Source organism: Rattus norvegicus, chromosome 6 (genome assembly GCF_036323735.1).
Source record: "Rattus norvegicus strain BN/NHsdMcwi chromosome 6, GRCr8, whole genome shotgun sequence".
NCBI lineage: Eukaryota > Metazoa > Chordata > Mammalia > Rodentia > Muridae > Rattus > Rattus norvegicus.
Genome location: NC_086024.1, coordinates 108,577,400 through 108,598,712, shown reverse-complemented (window position 1 = coordinate 108,598,712; position 21,313 = coordinate 108,577,400). Strand labels below are relative to the sequence as shown.

General features: G+C 45.0%; 1 protein-coding gene across 4 annotated transcripts in view; it reads left to right on the top strand.

The window, feature by feature from the left end:
- Positions 1-20,921, top strand: part of Dpf3 (double PHD fingers 3) — a 278,933-nt gene extending 258,012 nt beyond the window's left edge. For all 4 annotated transcript variants that reach the window (XM_008764749.4, XM_008764747.3, XM_039112021.2 and 1 more), the window contains 3 exons: positions 8,537-8,649; positions 19,837-19,918; positions 20,459-20,921. In XM_008764749.4, the coding sequence (XP_008762971.1) occupies positions 8,537-8,649; positions 19,837-19,918; positions 20,459-20,529 (266 nt within the window). In that variant the 3' untranslated portion in view covers positions 20,530-20,921. The remainder of the gene's footprint in view (positions 1-8,536; positions 8,650-19,836; positions 19,919-20,458) is intronic.
- The last annotated feature ends 392 nt before the right edge of the window (positions 20,922-21,313 follow it).

The window sequence follows — 21,313 nt, the reverse complement described above, 5'->3', positions numbered from 1 at the left end:
CATTCTCTTTGTTTTGTTGCCAAGACGATTAGTTTCTTGCTTCTTCTAGGGTATAGCTTGCCTCCTTATGTTGGGCTTTACCATTTATTATCCTTTGTAGTGCTGGATTTGTAGAAAGATATTGTGTAAATTTGGTTTTGTCATGGAATATCTTGGTTTCTCCATCTATGTTAATTGAGAGTTTTGCAGGATACAGTAACCTGGGCTGGCATTTGTGTTCTCTTAGGGTCTGTATGACATCAGTCCAGGATCTTCTGGCCTTCATAGTTTCTGGCAAGAAGTCTGGTGTGATTCTGATAGGTCTGCCTTTATATGTTACTTGACCTTTTTCCCTTACTGCTTTTAATATTCTTTCTTTATTTTGTGCGTTTGGTGTTTTGACTATTATGTGACGGGAGGTGTTTCTTTTCTGGTCCAATCTATTTGGAGTTCTGTAGGCTTCTTGTATGCCTATGGGTATCTCTTTTTTTAGGTTAGGTTAGGGAAGTTTTCTTCTATGATTTTGTTGAAGATATTTACTGGTCCTTTGAGCTGGGAGTCTTCACTCTCTTCTATACCTATTATCCTTAGGTTTGATCTTCTCATTGAGTCCTGGATTTCCTGTATGTTTTGGACCAGTAGCTTTTTCCGCTTTACATTATCTTTGACAGTTGAGTCAATGATTTCTATGGAATCTTCTGCTCCTGAGATTCTCTCTTCCATCTCTTGTATTCTGTTGGTGATGCTTGTATCTACGGCTCCTTGTCTCTTCCTTTGGTTTTCTATATCCAGGGTTGTTTCCATGTGTTCTTTCTTGATTGCTTCTATTTCCATTTTTAATTCCTTCAACTGTTTGATTGTATTTTCCTGGAATTCTTTCAGGGATTTTTGCGATTCCTCTCTGTAGGCTTCTACTTGTTCTCTAAGGGAGTTCTTCACGTCTTTCTTGAAGTCCTCCAGCATCATGATCAAATATGATTTTGAAACTAGATCATGCCTTTCTGGTGTGTTTGGATATTCCATGTTTGTTTTGGTGGGAGAATTGGGCTCCGATGATGCCATGTAGTCTTGGTTTCTGTTGCTTCGGTTCCTGCGCTTGCCTCTCGCCATCAGATTATCTCTAGTGTTACTTTGTTCTGCTATTTCTGACAGTGGCTAGACTGTCCTATAAGCCTGTGTGTCAGGAGTGCTGTAGACCTGTTTTCCTCTCTTTCAGTCAGTTATGGGGACAGAGTGTTCTGCTTTCGGGCGTGTAGTTTTTCCTCTCTGCAGGTCTTCAGCTGTTCCTGTGGGCCTGTGTCTTGAGTTCACCAGGCGGGGTGCTGCCCAAGGGCTCTCTGCGGTGGCAGCAACCAGGAAGACCTGTGCCGCCCCTTCCAGGAGCTTCAGTGCACCAGGGTTCCAGATGGCCTTTGGTGTTTTCCTCTGGCGTCCGAGATGTATGTACAGAGAGCAGTCTCTTCTGGTTTCCCAGGCTTGTCTGCCTCTCTGAAGGTTCAGCTCACTCCCACGGGATTTGGGTGCAGAGAACTGTTTATCCGGTCTGTTTCCCTCAGGTTCCGGCGGTGTCTCAGGCAGGGGTCCTGCCGCTCCTGGGCCCTCCCCCACGGGAGCCCAGAGGCCTTATACAGTTTCCTCTTGGGCCAGGGATGTGGGCAGGGGTGGGCAGTGTTGGTGGTCTCTTCCGCTCTGCAGCCTCAGGAGTGCCCACCTGACCAGGCGGTGAGGTCTCTTTCCCACGGGTTCTGGGAGCAGAGAGCTGCTGCGGGCCGGGATCCTCGGGCGTGGGACCTCCGGCAAACACAGGACGTGCCCGGTCCTAGATGAACTCTGCCTCTGTGTGTCCCAATCTCACCAGGCAGCTCTCTTGCAGCAGACAAGTTGGTCTTACCTGTGGTCCTGAGGCTCAAGTTTGCTCGCGGGGTGCTGCCCAAGGGCTCTCTGCGGCGGCTTACACATACTTTTAAGAGAACCATAGATCTCCAGGGTCTTCTTCACTGAGAAATTATTTTTAAAAAGCTCAACATTGACAAATAAGGTAGTAAAACATAATTAGACATAATTAGATGTTTATAACTTCACAATGAATAAATAATAGGCCTGCTAGCCTCGCCCTTCTTCATAGCCTCTTTATTTATGGTTCAAGCACATACCTCACAAGGTAAGTGCACCCCCATCTTTAATTTAATCAGTGATGTGCCCTACCCAAGTCAAAATTAAGTATTAGCAGCAATGAAATAAAAAAAAGCCGTCTAATAGAGAGTATAATGCAAGAAAAGCATCATAGCGCTTTGTGTATTTATTTCAGCCCAGGGTTGCTTAGAAGTGAACTGAATTTCACTGCATGAGAGTGTGTGCTGCATGAAATTGACAAGTTAGAGACACGCGTTAGCTTCTAAGCCTCAATCAGAATGTGAGCTCAATCAGTGAGGTGTACTTAGTGTCATTTTCCTTGAAAGGTTGGCTGTGTACGAGAATCCAAGCAGGGGTGGGTGGTTATGAAACCAACTCTGGTTTTTGCCTGGGGTTTTTCTGTCAGTTCCTTCTGGCTCCAGCTGAGCCCTTTCTGTGCATTTGATTGACTATGCTCATCGCCCGGGCACAATGTCCTGTGCAGACAGATGTGTCGTCTGAGTGGCTGGGCAGTGGTCACTGCTTTCAGATGCCCATTTTGCCTTTTCTTATGAGCTCTGTAGACTGTGATGTCATGAACACGCCGCACCTCGTCTCCTCGGTGTGCCCTCTCGTGTCTGAGAAGGTTTCCAGTCTGCCTTGGCTTCCTTCCTAATCCTATTGCTGAAACAGCCCCACGAAGTCAAATCTTGTTATCTGAAAGCCCCGTTCAGGGGTCCGGCTTCCAGAATGGCTGGCTGTGGGTGACATGTCCTGTCTGAAATTCTAGGGAGGGTTGGAATCAGTTTGGGAGCAGATTAGTAGGAACGAAGAATGCATCTTCACACCCAGTTCACTATTGGATATGAATTTGGAGCACAGACTTGACTTTTAATGATTCCATTGGAATGAAATCACCTATATGGTAGTTCCTTCTTACCTTCTTTCCTACACCAACATCTCCTTCATTTTTCTTCCTTCCTCCTTCCCTTCCTACTTCCCCCTCTCCTTCCTTCCCTCTTCACCCCTTCTTCTGTGCTGTAGACAACCCAGGCTCTTGAATTCACTAGGCATGTAGCCTACCACTGAGCCAAAGACCCGACCAACACTTTTTAAATTTTCACCAACTGGAATCTTAGAAATGTCTCATTGACCAATTGCCCCAAGGGAACTTGGAGTAGGTTGTCTAACTTTCAATACATTGAGCTAAATAACAGTATAGATATTCTTTACTTTAAGAAAGATGGTGGACTGGAGAGATGGCATAGTGGTTAAGAGAACTTACTGCTCTGGGGTTCAGTTCCCAGCAGCCACTGGGCAGCTCACAACCATCTGTAACTCCAGTTCTGGGTTCTGATGCCCTCTTCTGCCCTCGAGGGCACTGTACACACATGGTACATATACATACATGCAGCAAAACACTCATACAAAAATAAAATAAAAAGAAATTTGTAAAAGATTAAGCAAAAATTCTTAGTTTTCAAGTAAGTACATTTAAAGATGGCGGTCAACTTTACAAAAGAGCAGTCAAGTAGGAAATGATCTCAGTAAAGTGCTTTACAGCAATGTGCTCCTCTTCTCTTCCACTCTGGGACTGAAAAGACTTGTGCCTTCTCCTCTCCTACTTACATGGGCTTTAAACATTCTGGACAAAGCCAGCTTCCATTGCTTTCTTTAGAAGCTTTCTTTGCCTTCCGTCCAACAGTATACACTCTCATTTCCTTTCCACAGTAGATAAGAAGTCGGATTCTTGAAGTTTGACATAGCAAGTGTTTCTTCTAGTTTTGGGGAGAATGGCCAACTTGCTGTGGTGGCACAGGCAGGTGACTTAGTTCTGGACTTAGCTTTTGGGCCCATCTGTATAGCTACTAAACTTTTTACACTTCTTCCTCCCTAGTAGAGAAGTTGTAAGAACATTCCTGTGCCCCATTTTCTGCTCTCACTTGAACAGTGCCTTGGGTTCTGAGCTGGTCCTCTAACACAAAGTTGTAAAAATTATGAGATTATCATGTTGTTGTTGTTATGTAACTCAATTATGCAGTTCCCAAGTCTCAACCTGGTAGACAATATCACGTCTCAATGTCAAAGACTGGACATGCCTGTAGGAGAACTTGGCCATGGAGTAGGCTGCTGACTAGCTGTTGCAGTGGTGGACGGGTGGATCACGCAGTCTACCCAGCCCCTCCTAGGCAGATGCTCCAGTGCAGCTGCCCGCCAAGTTCCAGGCCATGGAATGTGCTGACCTTCCTTCCTCGGGAAGATGGCGCCATGGGAAATGTTATTATTAGCAGGACAGCATTTGCACTGATCTGTCAACACTCCCTCACTCAGACAAGATTGGACACATTCAGGACGAGTATGGCCATAGACAATACTCCCTCGTTCAGGGTCTTTATGGAACAATGGCATTGTCACACTGCCAACCCATCTCGGAAATCTCTCCTTTTAGCTACATCACCCCATACTTGCCCAACTTGCTTCTGATTCCTTTACTGGTTCTTTTTGCAATCATTTTCTTTAATTTATTTTTAAGCTAGGGTCTCACTTGGTAGCCCAGGGTAGTCTGGAACACATTGCCCAAGATCTTGCTCTTGGCTCCCCAGGAAGATTTAGAAGTGCGTCTTCCATCCCTAGCAATTCTGTCTTTAAATAGATGGTTCCTCAAAGCTTAGTCCTAGATATAGAAAAAAAATTCTCTCCCCCTTTCTTCTCTTTTCTTTCTTCTCTTGTTCTCCTTTTGCTACTTTTATTGATTCTCATATTTTCAATTAACACCTAGTTAGCAAGATCAATCTTAAGTTTTTTTAGACAATGTCTCTGGGTAGCCTTGGCTAGCCTAGAGCTCAGAGAGATCTGCGGGCCACTGGCTCTGGAGTGCTGGGATTAAAGTTGTGCCATCATGCCTGGCCTTAAGTTTCTATTTTAAATCCCTAGTCTTTTGAACTCTCAACAGTATGTTCAGCTCCCTGATCCAACTTGCACTGCTCAGAAAGACTGGATCCTCTTCACCAGGATGGCCACAAGCTCCCCATAGTGTTTCTCATTCCAGGGGACTTCACTGCCCTCTACCTAATTCCTTCATTCAGATACTTGAGGATATTTCTCCAGATGAGTCAATTTCTGTCGTTCCCCCACCCCCTTCAGGTTTCCACCTGAGCCTAGTCCTTCTTTTTTATTTTTTATTGATTACAATAGACATTTATTTAAAGTGACGCAAATGTAGAGCAACTATTTCTTAAATTTGTGATTCAGGTTAAAATAACTTCATAAAAATATGCTGAGACCAGGTGTACCCACAGATCTTAACTACAAGATCATTTCTTCACCCACTCTTCTCTCTCCTTTCTTTCCTGAATAACCTTCTTCAGATAGGATTCAAGGTAGAATTTGTCCTCATATTTTGTCCATTGATCCTTAGGCAAGATCTAATGCCTCATAGTCAGGTCTAGGGCTCTCTTAATCTAAAACATTCTGTCATTATAAAGGCCCTGGGGGTGGGGTGGGGCTGGAGAGATGGCTCAGTGGTTAAGAGCACTGACCGCTCTTCCAGAGGTCCTGAGTTCAATTCCCAGCAACCACATGGTGGCTCACAACCATCTGTAATGAGATCAGATGCCCTCTTCTGGTGTGTCTGAAGACAGCTACAGTGTACTTATATATAATAAATAAATACATCTTTTAAAAAATTAAGGAAAAAAAGACTCTGTCTCCAAAATAAATAAAATAAACATTTGAAAAAAGCAGATAAAGGTCTCAGGAAGTCTTCTTATAGCTTCTTTTATATCTTCAGTTTCATGCATTGTATCATCTCGCATTAACCCCAGTTTATCAAATCCTGCAGTATTACAATACCACTTTCAAAAACCATCCAGCCACCCGCTTGATGCCTGCCATTTTGACCTAAGAGTGCCTTCCTCTTTGTCTCTCTTCTGCGGGCTGCACCAGTCTTTAAACCAATCCAGGCAAAAGTTCTTGTACCTCCTCAGCCTCACTGCAAATTCTTTCTGGGCTTTCTCTCCTACCCGCCACTTCTTCCCGATGACGAACATTTTCATTTGTATAGTCTTATTTTAAAATATCTTTTCATCAGTTTGGAAGTAATTATAGGTTTGCATGAGATGATGGTGGTCCCGTGTACCTTTCCCCCAGTGAGGAGCATCTTAGATACCCACATACAGCCAAGCTATTGGGACCCTACGCCCTTGGCGGACTTTGCTGTGTGCCTCATACGTTTGTGTGCCTATCTATGCATGTCTGTGAATGTTTGACGAGTCCCTCCGTATAGTTCTGTGCCGTCTTATCACACGCGTAGCTGCTCACATCCAAAGTGGCATCCTCAGCTTCAAGGTCCTCTATGCCTAAGAATGCTTCTTAAATACAGTCATCTGGCCTTTGTTCTGCTTGAAAGCCCTCAATGACTTTAGAGGCCCAAATGCTTAAATAAGGACTATAAGTGACTATTTAGTCTGGTGTCAGCGTCTCCTTGGTGGCCTCCTGCCCCATAATTTTGCCAAGAAGACTACAATCATGGTCAATGGTCTTTCTCTTTCTTCTACTTTGCAAAGCTCCCTGTTGCTCAGAGCCTGCACTCACTGGCTGGCCCCTTCACCTGTCTCCATCTCTCCTTCCCACCCAGTTAGCATCCCCAGGAGAGTTTCCTTGACCTCTCTGACTAGGAGCTCCCATTGGTTTCCTTCTCCAACACAGTTTTGTTTTATGGTGCTAGTCACCCAATAGTGATTGAATAGATGTACGCAGGTTTAGTAACTTGAGGTCTCTTTGGAGGGCTTACTTAGGGTCTCTTGCTCACGTAGTATTTTTTCTACATAGTGTAACAGCCAGCTGAGGTGTTAATGACCACTTTGTATAGGCTGGCTGTTTATGGCTGAGGTATAGCCCCAGGCCAGGGAACTGGACAAAGCCACCTTGCCAAGTAGGTGTGCGTCCTAGGATCCCAACACCATCCTTTTCAGCAATGTCCTGTCAGAGAACCTGGGCACTTGTGGCCCACACCACGGAGTCCTCAGCTGAAAATGTGCCCTTACTCACATTCCATTTTCACTCTAGGAGGCTAGCACGGGAAATGGGTTGACTTGTATTCTTTTCAGATAATACTATATGATATATTCTAGAAAATCAATGGGACATTTGTGCAGGGTTTTAGTTTAAGGCCTCATTCTGGTTTCTTCTCCTTGTCCTATTCTCACACCACTACCTATTTCTCCTTCAATGCAAACGCTCAGAAACCTCAGTGTGGTTTATATTTAGGGAGCCCCGAGCCTGGTAAGTCCTTACGCTGATGGACTAGCCAGTATTTCACCTGAATGAGCTTGGTCTGAAGATTCAAATGGGAACCATGGAGTTCCTGCTGGGATGTGGCTCTGCCGAGGGGTAGGGGTAGCACTTAGAAGCCTGTCTGTGAGCACACTTGGTAAGTGATGCTGCCTCTGATTGGTGGCCCTGTTTATAATGTCTTTTAAAGGACAAAAATCCTTCATATGAAAGAGGTGGCACAATGTTCTATGCGGAGGGAGCTCTGGAGAAGGCCCTGGGCTAAGCTGCTGGTTCTTTACCATAGAGTCAGTGCTGGGCTTTGCCCATCCAGGTCACAGCCCTGGGAAACCTGGGGAATCCCATCCAGTTTCTCTTTCCTTAAAAGGCCAAGGGTCTGCCCTTTCTGTAGCTCCCAGCTTGTTCACTCACTGCTGGCTTTGCTCTTCAGACTCAGTGGGGACTGATGGAGTCCTGCTTGGTGGGTCAAGCCTCAGGCATCCCTTCGGTGCTATGTGTTCTATGGTCACAGCTTAAAGTCCCTCTCCCAATTCAGCTATGACACTTGAGATGGAGAATAGAGGTAGAAACAGAGACAGATCTGGTCATTTGTAGGGATAGTCATGCCTTTGCCTTCCCTGCCAGAGCCCTTTCTTCTTGTGTCCCCGTGACTGTTCAGGGTTTGGGCTTTTGCCCATCTCTTGATTATGGGCCTGGATACCCAACCATAAAATGTCATCTATTACTCCTGCTAACCTTATACGATCCTGACACACTCGGGCAGTGTGAACAGGAGGTCCTAGCTCTAAGTACCTCTGATAAGTTGTTCTGGCTTCACTTGGGGCTTCAAAGGTAATGCTGATTGATACCTCCCACCAGGCTGTGCTGCCTTGGGCTGTGTGCACCGTAACACCCTTTTTAGTGCTTTCTGGTGACAGCTTTCTGCTCTACTTACTGTAACTATGGGGGACATGGCTCTTAGCATAGAGAAACTGGATGATGGTATTTAGTGAGAAGGTGAAAGCCCATCTCTTCATTTGGCTTCTACATGACGTGATCGGAGGTGGTAATGGTAGAGCCCCATTGAGACTCCCAGGCTGTTTTCCAGCCTGTGGTACCCGTGCCTCTCTACACACTGGTATTGTCCTAACTCTGTTGCTTTGACTTCTTTCAGGTCACCCAACTTGCCTGCAGTTCACTCTGAATATGACTGAGGCAGTTAAGACCTACAAGTGGCAGTGCATAGAATGCAAATCCTGTATCCTGTGTGGGACCTCGGAGAATGATGTGAGTTGGGGCTCTCCTGGTAGCAGGAAAAGACTGAAGGGGTTGTGGATCTTCTGAGAGGTGGAGGGGAGATAGGACTCTGGGTACTGGGTTCCTGGAGAAAATGACAGTCTTTCTAGCCTCTACAACCCCTGGGGTCCCTGAGCCTTAAGGAAAAGCTGCCAGAGGTGGCCAGCAGGGAATGTCTTCTTGGCCATAATGCTTAGCAGCCTGGCCACCTGCTCTCCAGGGTTTAGTACCTATGATGATGACCAGTGCTTTGAGTGGGATGCTCTCGGCTGTTGTCACCGAATTCTAGTGTATGATCTCACTTGGATGACATGGCAAATACAAGGAATACAAAATACTCAACAGCTTTTTTTCATCACAAATTATTTCAAAGCTGTACGATGGCCAAGAGAATTAGGAAGCTGATACACTCTGTCCCAGCTTCAACAGTAGACATTGTGTCCCATCTTATATGATACGTACTATTACTTTATCCTTTATGTGTGCATTATACATATGTGTTCATGTAGGTATGTGTATGCACCCATGTGTTTGCACATGTGGAGTCTGGATTTCCACATCAGCTGTCTCTCTCCCTCTATCACTCCCCACTGTAACTTTGGAGACTGATAGCTCACTGATTCCAAAACTTCTCAGTTGGGCTAGCCAGTGAGCTCCAGGGGTCCTTTTATCTCCAGACATGGCTTCCTCTACCCAAAGCTGGGGTGTCCGGTGTGCACTGCTACACCTAGCTTTTACACGGGTGCTGGGGCCTGAACCCAGGTCCTCAGATTTGTGCAGCAGGCAATTCCCCAACTGAGCCATCTTTCCAGCTGATCCACAGGATGCTCTACAAGCCAGAGCTTCATGGTTACCGACACGTGGACAATTCTACAGCCCAGAACTCTATTTCATGCATAAAATCATTAGAAAATACTGCATAAGATCACCTTTAGGACATGTGTGTAAAACATATACAAACCATAAGAACTTTGCCCTTCTCTTTGGATGTCAACTCAAAGATACCTCATTATATACACACAAATCAGAAATGCTTCTGTTTCAAGCACTCCAAATGCAGGATATTTAACCTGTATTAAGACACCATTTTCACGTGATGTGACAGTACATCTGGGAAACCATGGAGAATCAATGATAAGGCTAACCTGAATCTACAAAGGGGAAACCAGGGGCTGGAGAGGTGGCTCCGTGGTTTAGAGCATGTACTGCTCTTGCAGAAGATCTGAGTTCTGTTTCCAGCATCTACCCCAGGTTGCTCACCACCGTCTGTATCTTCAGCTGGACCAGGAGATCCCTCTCAGCGCTGCCAATGCCTGCTGTCGTGTGTACATACCCACACACAGTCAGTCAGAGAGATAGACAGACACAGTTAAAAACAAATCTCACAAAGGTAAAAACTAAATTTAAGTACATTTGAAACTACAAAGGTCAAGTGGAAGGAGGTCTCATGATAAAATGATTCAATTCTGCAGAGTTATCAGTTATGCCCATGTTAATTTGCAAATGGACACCGGGAGCAACAACAATATCAACAAGTTTGTTTTGTGGTGTTAGGCAAGCGGAAACTTATGTTCCTCTGGAGGAGGAGGAGGAGGAGAAGGAAGAGGAGGAAGAGGAGGAGGAGGAGGAGGAGGAGGAGGAGAAAGAGGAGGAGGAGGACTGGATAGCAGAGGAAGGGCCAAGGTTTTATCTAGGCTATAAAGTACTTTATAGTATGCATGAAATCCTGAGTTCAATGCTCAGTACAGTAGAAGTCAGGCAGAGTAGTGCATGCCTGGGAACAGTGTTTGGGAGGTAGAAGCAGGAGGATCAGAAGTTCAACATCAACCTTGATCACCCTTGCCTACATAGTTAACTTTGGGCCAGCCTGGGCTATATAAAACCCTGACTCAAAAAAGAAAGTAGCCAAAGAAATTCGATAAACTGCACTGAAAACAGGAACTAGCAGACATTAAACCATTGGGGGGAGCCCTCAGAGTGGAACAGTGTGGTAGTGATAGGTGAATGGACAAATGGCCAGTTGGGAGAGAATAGAAACCTATGAATAGAACCACCTACATAGGGGAATATGGTACAGGATAAAGGTTGCATCTAAAATTGCCATGTCAAAGGTAGACTTCTTAATGAATGATGCTGGGACAATAGGGGAGCCATTGGGGAAAAGACAAAATTAGCTTCATATCTCACACCAGGCATAGCAGCTATCTCCAAAAAAAGACTGGGAATTTAAATGTAAAAACTAGGACCAGAGCAGTACCAGATTCTTCTTTCATTTCAACACTGAGAAAGATTTTCCAGTTGGCTCAAAAATAGAGACACAATAAAATGAAATACTGAAAAAAATTAAACTCTATGAAAATGTGCATAGTCAAAACCACAATACTCCCCAAGGATGATGGACGAGATGGGAAGATGTATCTGTAAGAGGTACCGGGGAAGGTCCGCGGCCCCAGGATGTGAAGAGCTCTGGTGAATGGGAGACAGAGAAGCAGGTACTTGATAGACGAGAAGAAACATGTATCAAAGATGATTCACAAACAATATAAGGACAAGCCCCAAGCCTTGCCATAAATACTCACATAATAAAAGAGACTCAAAACAAAACCAAGGTCCTGTTCCTCTCCTGACGAACAGAAGTTTTTCAAGTATAACAATTTAGGAAGCTATGAGATAATTGGTTCTTGTATCTAGTGCTGGAGGGTGGGCAAAGAGGTATGGCCCTTCTGGAACGAGGGGTTTGGTGATCCCTAACCAAACTACTACACACTTAATTTTGACTGAGCCATCCCATCTGTGAGAATCTACCCTGAAGGGCACATCCCACTAAAGAAATATATGAGTGCGAGGTGATTTATTAATTAGGAAAACCAGAAGTAACCTCTATGTACACACATAGAAAAACAATCAGCCAGGCGTTGGTACGGGTGTGTGATGAAGTACTATGCAACTGTATAAAGAACGGGGAGACTATCTAGGCATGGATGTGTAATAATTTCCATAAGTGGACAAATCCAAAGTTAAATGCAGCATCTATTGATGGTGGGCCCATTTGTTGTAAGGAAACTGTTACATAAGGAAACCCACACATAGCTGTGCACACTTATGTAAAAGAATAAACAAGGAGATGAGGGGTGGTTATTTTCAGGAGTGGATGGAGATGGGGAGGAGAAAGCTGTGATGTGGAGCTACAGGAGGACCAGCATGTCCCTGGGATACTCATTTTAGATAACTTGGGTCAGGAGAACGTTTCACAGACTGATACATATTTAATGCCAACTGGGAGGCTAGGGAAGCTAAAATGGTGTAAACAGTAACCAACGACTCTAGCTACACAACAAGCAGATCGCATGACCAGACTGAGGAGCAAGGGAATAGTCAGCCTACATTGTCTTGGAAAATGGTGTTTTGACTGTGCTGCAAGGCTAAAGACAGACACAGCTGCACTGCAAATGCTGTGCCCTAGCTAAGAAATTTATTTTCATGGGTATACGGATTAGTAATTCTGAAATGACTTCATATGTATTATGTCTGTCTAAATGAGTAACTGACTGCTGTGATGGAGACTCATAGTTCTAAAAGCCAGAGTAATGGAAAGAGACACAGAGACCCACAGCCAAGCATTAGATGGAGCTCGGGGATTCTTACGGAACAGTTGAGGGAAGGATTGAGGGCCCTGAAGAGGACAGGGACTCCACAGGGAGACCAACAGCAACAACTAGCCTGGACCCTTGGTGGCTTCCAGAGTCTGAATCACCAACCAAAGAGCTAGCACAGGCTGGACCTCGGCTCCCTGCACTTGTGTAGAAGATGTGCAGCTTGGTCTTTATGTGGGTCCCCCAACAACTGAGGCAGGGGCTGTCTCTGAATATGTTGCCTGTGCATCCTGTTCCCCTAACTTAACCACTGTGTCTGGCCTCAGTGGAAGATGCCTAGTCCTGCAGTGACTTGATTAACTGGAGCTGGGGAGGGATGGGGGTGATATGCAGAGGGGGCTGGCCTGTCTTGGAGGAGAAGGGGAAGAGGAATGAGAAAAGAGGAAGTGTGACATGATGTGAGTGTTTTTAAATAAATTTAAAAATAAAGTGGAAGTGGGAAAAAAGAATAACATAAGACAGGAGGGGGCAAGGCTAAATCCTGTGGCTTTTGTGTGTGTGTGTGTGTGTGTGTTTGTGTGTGTATATGTGTGTGTATGTGTGTGTTTGCGTGTGTGTATGTGTGTGTATGTGTGTGTTTACGTGTGTGTATGTGTGTGTTTGTGTGTGTCTGTGTGTGTATGTGTCTGTGTGTGTCTGTGTTTGTGTGTGTGTCTGTGTGTGTGTTTGTGTGTATGTGTGTGTTTGTGTGTGTGTGTTTGTATGTGTGTGTCTGTGTGTATATGTGTTTGTGTGTCTGTGTGTATGTGTGTTTGTGTGTGTGTTTCTGTGTGTCTGTGTGTGTGTTTGTGTGTGTGTGTTTCTGTGTGTCTGTGTGTGTGTTTGTGTGTGTGTGTGTTTCTGTGTGTGGGTATGTGTGTCTGTGTGTGTGTGTCTGTGTGTGTGTTTCTGTGTGTCTGTGTGTGTGTGTCTGTGTGTGTCTGTGTGTGTCTGTGTTTGTGTGTGTGTCTCTGTGTGTGTTTGTGTGTGTGTCTCTGTGTGTGTTTGTGTGTGTTTCTGTGTGTGTGTTTCTGTGTGTGTGTTTCTGTGTGTGGGTATGTGTGTTTGTGTGTGTGTGTTTGTGTGTGTCTGTGTGTGTGTCTGTGTGTGTGTGTGTTTCTGTGTGTGTGTTTCTGTGTGTGTGTATGTGTGTGTATGTGTGTGTGTTTGTGTGTATGTGTGTGTGTGGTGTATGTGTATGTGTGAGTTTGTGTGTGTATGTGTGTGTGTGGTGTATGTGTATGTGTGAGTTTGTGTGTGTGTATGTGTGTGTGGTGTATGTATATGTGTATGTGTGTGTGTATGTGTGTGTTTGTGTGTGTGTTTGTGTGTGTGTTTGTGTGTGTGTTTGTGTGTGTTGTGTGTGAATTTGCATGTGCGTGTTTGTGTGTGTATGTGTGTGTGTGTGTACTCATGGTTTTTAATATAGGAAGTATCTATGTTTATACATATAGACCTCGATATGGATATATTTATATGCATACATTTATTTCCTAGATTTGTTGGCAAAGTTAGTCAGCCTCTCATTGCTATAGCAATGTGCCTGAGACAATTAATTTGTAAAGAGAAAGGAGTTATCTAACTCATGGTTTTGGAGGTTATGAAGGTTTCAGTTCAAGATCAAGTGACCAAACTGTTTTGGAGTTTTGGTGAGGACACTTAACAGGGAAATCATGTGACGACGAATAAAACAGTTCTTTAACAAAAAGAAAGGAAGAGGGAGAGAGAAGGAGTAGGGGAGGGAGAGGGAGAGGGAGGAGGAGAGAGATGGGGGAGGGAGAGAGAGGAGGGAGGGAGAGAGAGAGTGGGAGGAGAGAGTGGGGAGAGAGGGAGGGGAGAATAGGAATGAGAGTGAGTACCCAGGCCCCACAGTCCCTTTCAAAACATATCTGCAGTGACTTAAAGCCCAGCTACTAGGCCCTTCTCCTGGAGGTCTCTGGCACTTCCCCAGTACCATCGCTCTGGGCACTAACATTGCCCATCTTCAGACCTAGTAAGGACCTAGAAATAAGGAGGACACCCAACACCCGGAGATTGGTTCTTCTAAGTAGTATTCTCTAGTAAAGAGAGCGAGAGGTTCTTAGAGAAATGACTGGTGCCAGGGCTCAGGTATCAACTACACAGAACATGGTTAAATACCTTTTGATGCCAGAAGGTAGGGTTGTGTTATATATAAAAAAAGTAATGGAGTGTGTCTGAAGGAGAAAATCAACCTGAAGGAGCACTTAATGGTAAACAGGAACAACTGAGAAAGAAAGAAAACAATGATACGGTTGTCTTGTAATATAAAGAATACACAAATATCCCTTCTTACAGTATGAAGTTGGATGGATAGTAAAGATAGGGAGGGAGGGAGAGAGGGAGAGAGGGAAGGACGAAAGAAGGAAGGCTAAGAAGACAGAGCACACTTCCTTAGAGTAGTGTACCAATGAATAAACACAGAAGGGGAAATCAGAGGCCAGCCCCACAGTTAGGCAAGAACCATCACATTAATTTTTAAAATGTGGCAAGTGAAATTATGTGAGGCAGGATATTTGCACAAACTCAAAATATGTCTCTGATTCCATAGTACCAAAGGAAAATTAGTAACTACATTCACAGTCATCGCCATAGCCTTCATACATGGGAAAAATCTAGCTTAAAACATCCAACGATGCTTATGAAATCCCCAACCCCACTCTTCAGAAGCTTCACATTCCTGACAGCATAAACAGCCCCTGTGTGCCCATGAAGGCTTCCCCCGATCTTAATCAGGGAAGCAGCAGTTTTTCTGGACAGAGGTGTATTCAGACTTTCAGAGATGCTGAGAATATAGAGCCCTAGAGAAAATATTTACAGTGCCCTCTTCAGGATCACTGTGGAAGGTGGGGTGGAAAGAACGCAAGGACCAAAGATGAGGTCTCTGACATGCTATCCTCTAAGCAGGCCATGGCTCGGAAGCCATGAATACATAGCTGCCGTGGGTCCTCACAAGTCAGGCCTTTCTAGCAGTCAGCTACAGAAGGAAAGGGACTCACAGGACTCTACTACTGTTGCAATGTAATGGGACTGCATGGGGCGGGATGTAGTATCCACTTGTGTGCTGACAGATGAGCCCACCAGACTCTAATGGACATTTCCAATCCTAGGGTCACATAAATGCCCCAGTTAAACTCTGTGGGACACAAAACAAAACAAAATGTTATGATATGGGAGAAAGAGGTTTGTAAGATAGAATGGGGGTTCTCAAGGGTGGGAGAGAAATAAGAGAGAGGTTGCAGGGGAGCCCAACCAGAATATATTCTAAACATATATCAAATCGCCAACCTATATAATTTATTGATTAAAATTTGTCAAGGTAGTGAAAGATAAACTGGAAATGCCACAGATTGAGGGACACAAAGAAAATACAACTAAACTTAGGGATGTAGCTGGACTTGGCTGAGAGTTTATGTAGCAGCCATGGAGCCTTGAGTTCTGTCTCTGGTACTGTGTGAACTGGTCGTGGTAGCTCACACCTGTAATCCTAGCATTTGGAGGTAGAAGAGGAGGGTCCGGAGTTTAAGGTTGTTCTTGGCTACATGGTAATTTTGAGGCTAGCCTGGTTACATAAAACCCTGTCCCTCAATATACAAAGAAGGCCAGTGAGATAGTCCCCTCCCATCCCCGTCGAGTTGTCCTCTGACTTCCACTTGGAAGCTCTAGTATGTACCCAATCCCCAACAATAAATAAATAAATAAACTGATCTCACCCCCTCAAAACAAGAGTAAGTGCTGTAGGATCCTAGAAAAGAGAAAGTAAGGGAGAAGATGGAGGAAATTAGAGCCCTTGGGTAGACCAGTTAGTAACACCAGCAGCCATCTCGCTCTCCACAGTTCTACCTAAGTGTTACTGTTTGCAAAAGCAACATAGAGAATAGAGAAACTGTCACATCTGCAACTTTCCTCTAAGTCTATAATGGTATCAAAGTAAATAAAAGTGTCCAATTTCCCTAACCTCTCCCTCAGTCTTTAAAATACTATCTTTATCAACTGAAGAACTTAAATATATTTTGTTTCCATCCATTGCAGTCAAAATTTTCTTCCGTTTGTGGGAACATTCAGGTTCCCTTTCCACAGGATCTTTGGTAGCTTACCTACTTTTGAACAAAGGAAGATATCTATACACTTCATGTGCGAGTATAAAACCCCACCTCCCGTAGATTGCTGGTCTAGAGGGGCTGATGTTTACAGTGTTGGTCATTTTTTTCAGACATTTTCAGTGGCAGAGCGAGAACATATTTTTGTTTATTGAAAAGATAAAATGCAACATTTATTTACTGAAATATTTCTGGATGGCATCCAGAACTAACTATGTGGTTTTCCTATTAATTCACTGATCTCATGTCTCTGCCTTCCTTTGGTCATGTAAAACGTTTGCTTCTCAGTGGGTACCATCACTGTCACACATCTGATACACCTACAACCAGCTGTCTCAGATAACCAGTTCAAATATTATCATCAATAGTATAATTGCTAACACACACACACACACACACACACACACACACACACACACACACACACATTTACCCTTGTTGTTAGTATCACATATTGGCTGGGTACTCTGGAGGCAGGGGCAGAAATAAAGGTCGAAGCCAGACTAGGCTACATAGCAAGACCCTGAACCAAATGAAAATCAACATAAAAAGATAGGTAGTAGGTAGTCACCCAAAATACTTCCTATCTGTAGTTGTATCATTAGCTAGATATTCACCATGGCAAATTCACTTTTTTTTTTTTTTTGGTCTTTTTTTCGGAGCTGGGGACCGAACCCAGGGCCTTGTGCTTCCTAGGCAAGCGCTCTACCACTGAGCTAAATCCCCAGCCCCGGCAAATTCACTTTTAAGAGCAGAGTAAGATTTCAATTTTGTTTTATGACTGTACAAATTAGTTCTACAAACAAAGCTAGAAAGAACAATGCATTCATGAAAGTCTAGCTTCCACTTTGGCTAGCTTCCTTCTTTGCTTACATATGGCCCCTTAAAATTATGAATGTTGTCTTTATGTTTCTTTTAAGTGTAAGCATGTGTGTTGTATGTTAAATCCATAGCCAAATGGTAAGAGGAAGGTGTGCTTTCTCCATTCTGAATTTTTTCATTGAATATCCCAGAAGCCCTTCCACCATGATCTACAGCCATACTCTCTAGGGTTTCACTTTTTTGTTTTTTGTTTTTTTATTCAGCTGGTCTCATTTTGGCTGGCGGTTGATTCTAGACTTTGGTCTTATTGAGCGTGTTAACACAGAGCCTTAGTGGGAGTCCATAGATGAGTAGAGTTGTGGCTGGGACCTTGGGGATTTTCTTATACATCTCCTGCCATTCCCAGAATGAGATTCCTACCCCTCCGGCACTGCAAACTTCCATGGACCCAGCTTCTTAGATTTGGGAGTTAGAACTCCTTTAAATTTGTATTTTACCTGGGGGTTAGCATTAAGGGACAGCAGAGACTAAAGAGACGAAAAGAAGCTCAGTCAGGGAAGAGAGTGGAAGCCAGCACACCAGCTTGACTCCCAGAAGGTACACTGTGGCATCAAAGCCAAAGGAAGCTGTGGACCGATAGGGTTTGGCTGTGGTATGAAGACAAGTGACTTCAGTGACGTCCTAAAGACATCAGTAACCACTGCCACAGCATTAACACAAAAAGGAAGCTCACCCTAGACTGGGCTCCCCTGCCCCCAAAAGAATCCAACTGTAAGGGTGCAAACACGTTTGTCACACATAGTTGTCTGGCACTGCTCTTCCTTCTTTCCTGTCTCTTTTTCTGAGAAATGTTCTCTCATGACAGTATGTTCTTGACTTTCCTTGAGGTCACTGATCTTCAGTGAAAGCTGTGGATTCACTCTATTTTCAGAAATACACGTTTTCTCAAAATATACACGTCTACCCATCTACACAATTGTGCATCTCATCTCGTGAGCCCCATTTCAGAGACATCTGCTGTCACACACTCTGGACTTCCTCTCCTAAGACCTTCCTTTGCTGTCAAATCAGCAGGAACTTCCAAAGCCATAGCTCAGGCCTAGGCCTCTGTCCTGATCTCTAGTCTCCAGGTCAACCCTCCCTGGTGACCTTGGATCTATAGTTGAGGCTGTCCTCTCTCACTAGCCCCCGTGGCCACTTTCTTGCTCATGTTCCAGTGGCTATCTATACCACAGCCCAGGTAACCATACCAGTTGGTGACTGTTTCCTCATTTCACTGCTACAGCCTTACTTCAGGCTATCACCCACCACCCTTCACCTGTGTGACTGTCTTCCACTTCTAGAACAACTGATACATTCATTTCTCCCCACCCCCGCAAGCCCAGGCTCCTGCCCCTAGCCAGGGAGGAGGCTTTTCTTAACACATATGTTTAAAGCCTAATGGAGTTCTGAAATGTCACAGATGCCACCACCAAGTACAGCTGTTGTCCACTGCACAGATGAAACAGAAGAAATTCGATTCCTGTAGTAGGCCATTGTCATATTGCGTGGAGTGGAGGCAGAGAAAGCCATAACATTACTGGTCATGGCAGTTCAGGACAAGGAATCTCTGTGAGTTTGAGTGTAAGGTAGCCATCATGGAAGACTTCTAAGATAATGAGTTGAGAAGAGCCCTGTACTGGATGGTTTTGTGTGTCCACGTGACACAAGCTAGAGTCATCAGAGAGAGAAAAAAAGCCTCAGTTGAGGAAATGCCTCCATGAGATCCAGCTCTAAGGCATTTGATCAATTAGTAATCAATGTGGGAGGGCCCAGCCCATTGTGGGTGGTACCATCCCTGGGCTGGTGGTCTTGGGTTCTATAAGAAAGCAAGCTGACACTACCTAAAGACTATACATGGACTGACCCTGGGCTCCAACTGCATAGGTAGCAATGAATATCCTAGTAAGATCACCAGTGGAAGGGGAAGCCCTGGGTCCTGCTAAGACTGAACCCCCAGTGAACGTGATTGTTGGGGGGAGGGCAGCAATGGGGGGAGGGTGGGGAGGGGAACACCCATAAAGAAGAGGAGGAGGAGGGGTTAGGGGGATGTTTGCCCGGAAACCGGGAAAGGGAATAACACTCGAAATGTATATAAGAAATACTCAAGTTAATAATAAAAAAAAAAAAAAAAAGAAAGAAAAGAAAAAGAAAGCAAGCTGAGCAAGCCAGGTGAGCAAGCCAGTAAGCAGCACCCCTCCATGGCCTCTGCATCAGCTCCTGCCTCCAAGTTCCTGCCCTGTGTGAGTTCCTGTCCTGACGTCCTTCAGTGGTGAACAGCATTGTGGAAGTGTAAGCTGAATAAACACTTTCCCCCCCAAACTTGCTTTTTGTCATGGTGTTTCATCACAGTAATAGAAACCCTGAGACAAGCCAAAGGCGGTAAAGGATTTGGAGAGGCAGAGGGTGAATTTCAGGTGTCAATAAAATATAAGTCACATTTAAGGGACAGTGGGGACCCCAAATAAGGTTTGGAAAGTTGATCTATGGAAATAAGAGAGAGGAATAAGTGGGAGGAAGTAATCCTCAAGTAATTGCATCTCTCTCCTCCTCTCTGTATCTGCCAGGACCAGCTACTCTTCTGTGATGACTGCGATCGAGGCTATCACATGTACTGTTTAAATCCCCCAGTGGCTGAGCCCCCAGAAGGTAACGATGATGAACTCGGTAACAGCCACAGCGGCAGCAGCAGCAGCAGCAGCAGCTATCATACCCACCTTTTATTGATCCCTTATTATGGTGCAGGCCTTGCGCTAAGGGCTTTTTGCTTTTGTCTCATGTAATTATCCCTACCCTATGAGGTGGGACCGACTATTAACAAAGGACACATGAGGAAACTGAGGCACAGTACAGCCAGATGAAATGTCAATGGATGGGTCAAAGACATGCTTCTCAGATGTGTAGCTGTGACATCGGGGGAGGCGGGAGGTGTGAGCCTCAAGGGAACTAGTACAGGCCCACTATGGCTGGCTATGGGGTGCAACTAAGGGGCTTTTTGTAACGGTTGCTCTGATCGCTCTGTGTTCCCTTTCCACTGATTGGTTGACTTTGCGAGCCTTCAGGACAAGGACTTGATCTCTGAATTATAAAAGTCAAAGGAAAATGGGAGTTACCAGACATCGAGGTGGTTAGGCTGGGGCCCAAGAGTTCGGAGGAATGCTGCTACTGATGCTATCTCGTCTCTTACAGGAAGCTGGAGCTGCCATTTATGCTGGGAGCTGCTCAAAGAGAAAGCATCAGCCTTTGGCTGCCAGGCCTAGGGCCCCAATCACGGAATGCAGCCCGCCACTAGAGAGGCTGACCCGAAGCCCTATTCAACCCATACAGGATGGAGGTCTCCTCCTGTATATGCACACAGACCAACTGCAAGGAAAACGGATAATTACAGAAGGGTATGGACAAGTGGAGCGGTGAGAGCAAGGTCTCCATTCACCCCTCGCCCTACCCGCGACCTCCCGCCCCTGCACATACTTCAGCCAGCGCTTCCTCATTTCTGCCAGAGGGAACCTGGCATATTTGAAGAGCAATCCAGCCCCTGCTCTGTGGAACCTTCCTCATGTTCACCTTCACATGCATCCCTCGCGTTGCTTCCCATTTTGGAGGAAGCCATTTTGTGACTGCTCATCAACCACTTGCGTGTTGCTTTAGTGGGGTTCTTGTTTTGTTTCGTTTTCTTCTATTGTGCTTCAAGAACTGATCACGCAGGGTTCTCACCCTTAGTTTCGGCTCTTCATCCTAAAACTATCACAGAGGAACAAAATGCTGTGGGTGGAGCTCGTGTTCATCACTAGTCTCACCGGAAACATCTATGGTCGGAGGCCATCTTGAAGACGGAACTTGGAAATGTCTTGCTTTCCACAGGCTCTGCTAAGAAGAGGAGCTGTAGTTTCCGAGCCTTGACGGTAGCATCTACCGCTGGGATGGTCTTGATCCACTGCACTGCCACTCGATGGGGGCTTCAGAGGGCCTGGGAGATGGGAGGAAAACTTGGGGCCCCGCTATAACCAGTTAGTATTTGCTGTTCCTCAAGAGGGACTTTTCGAG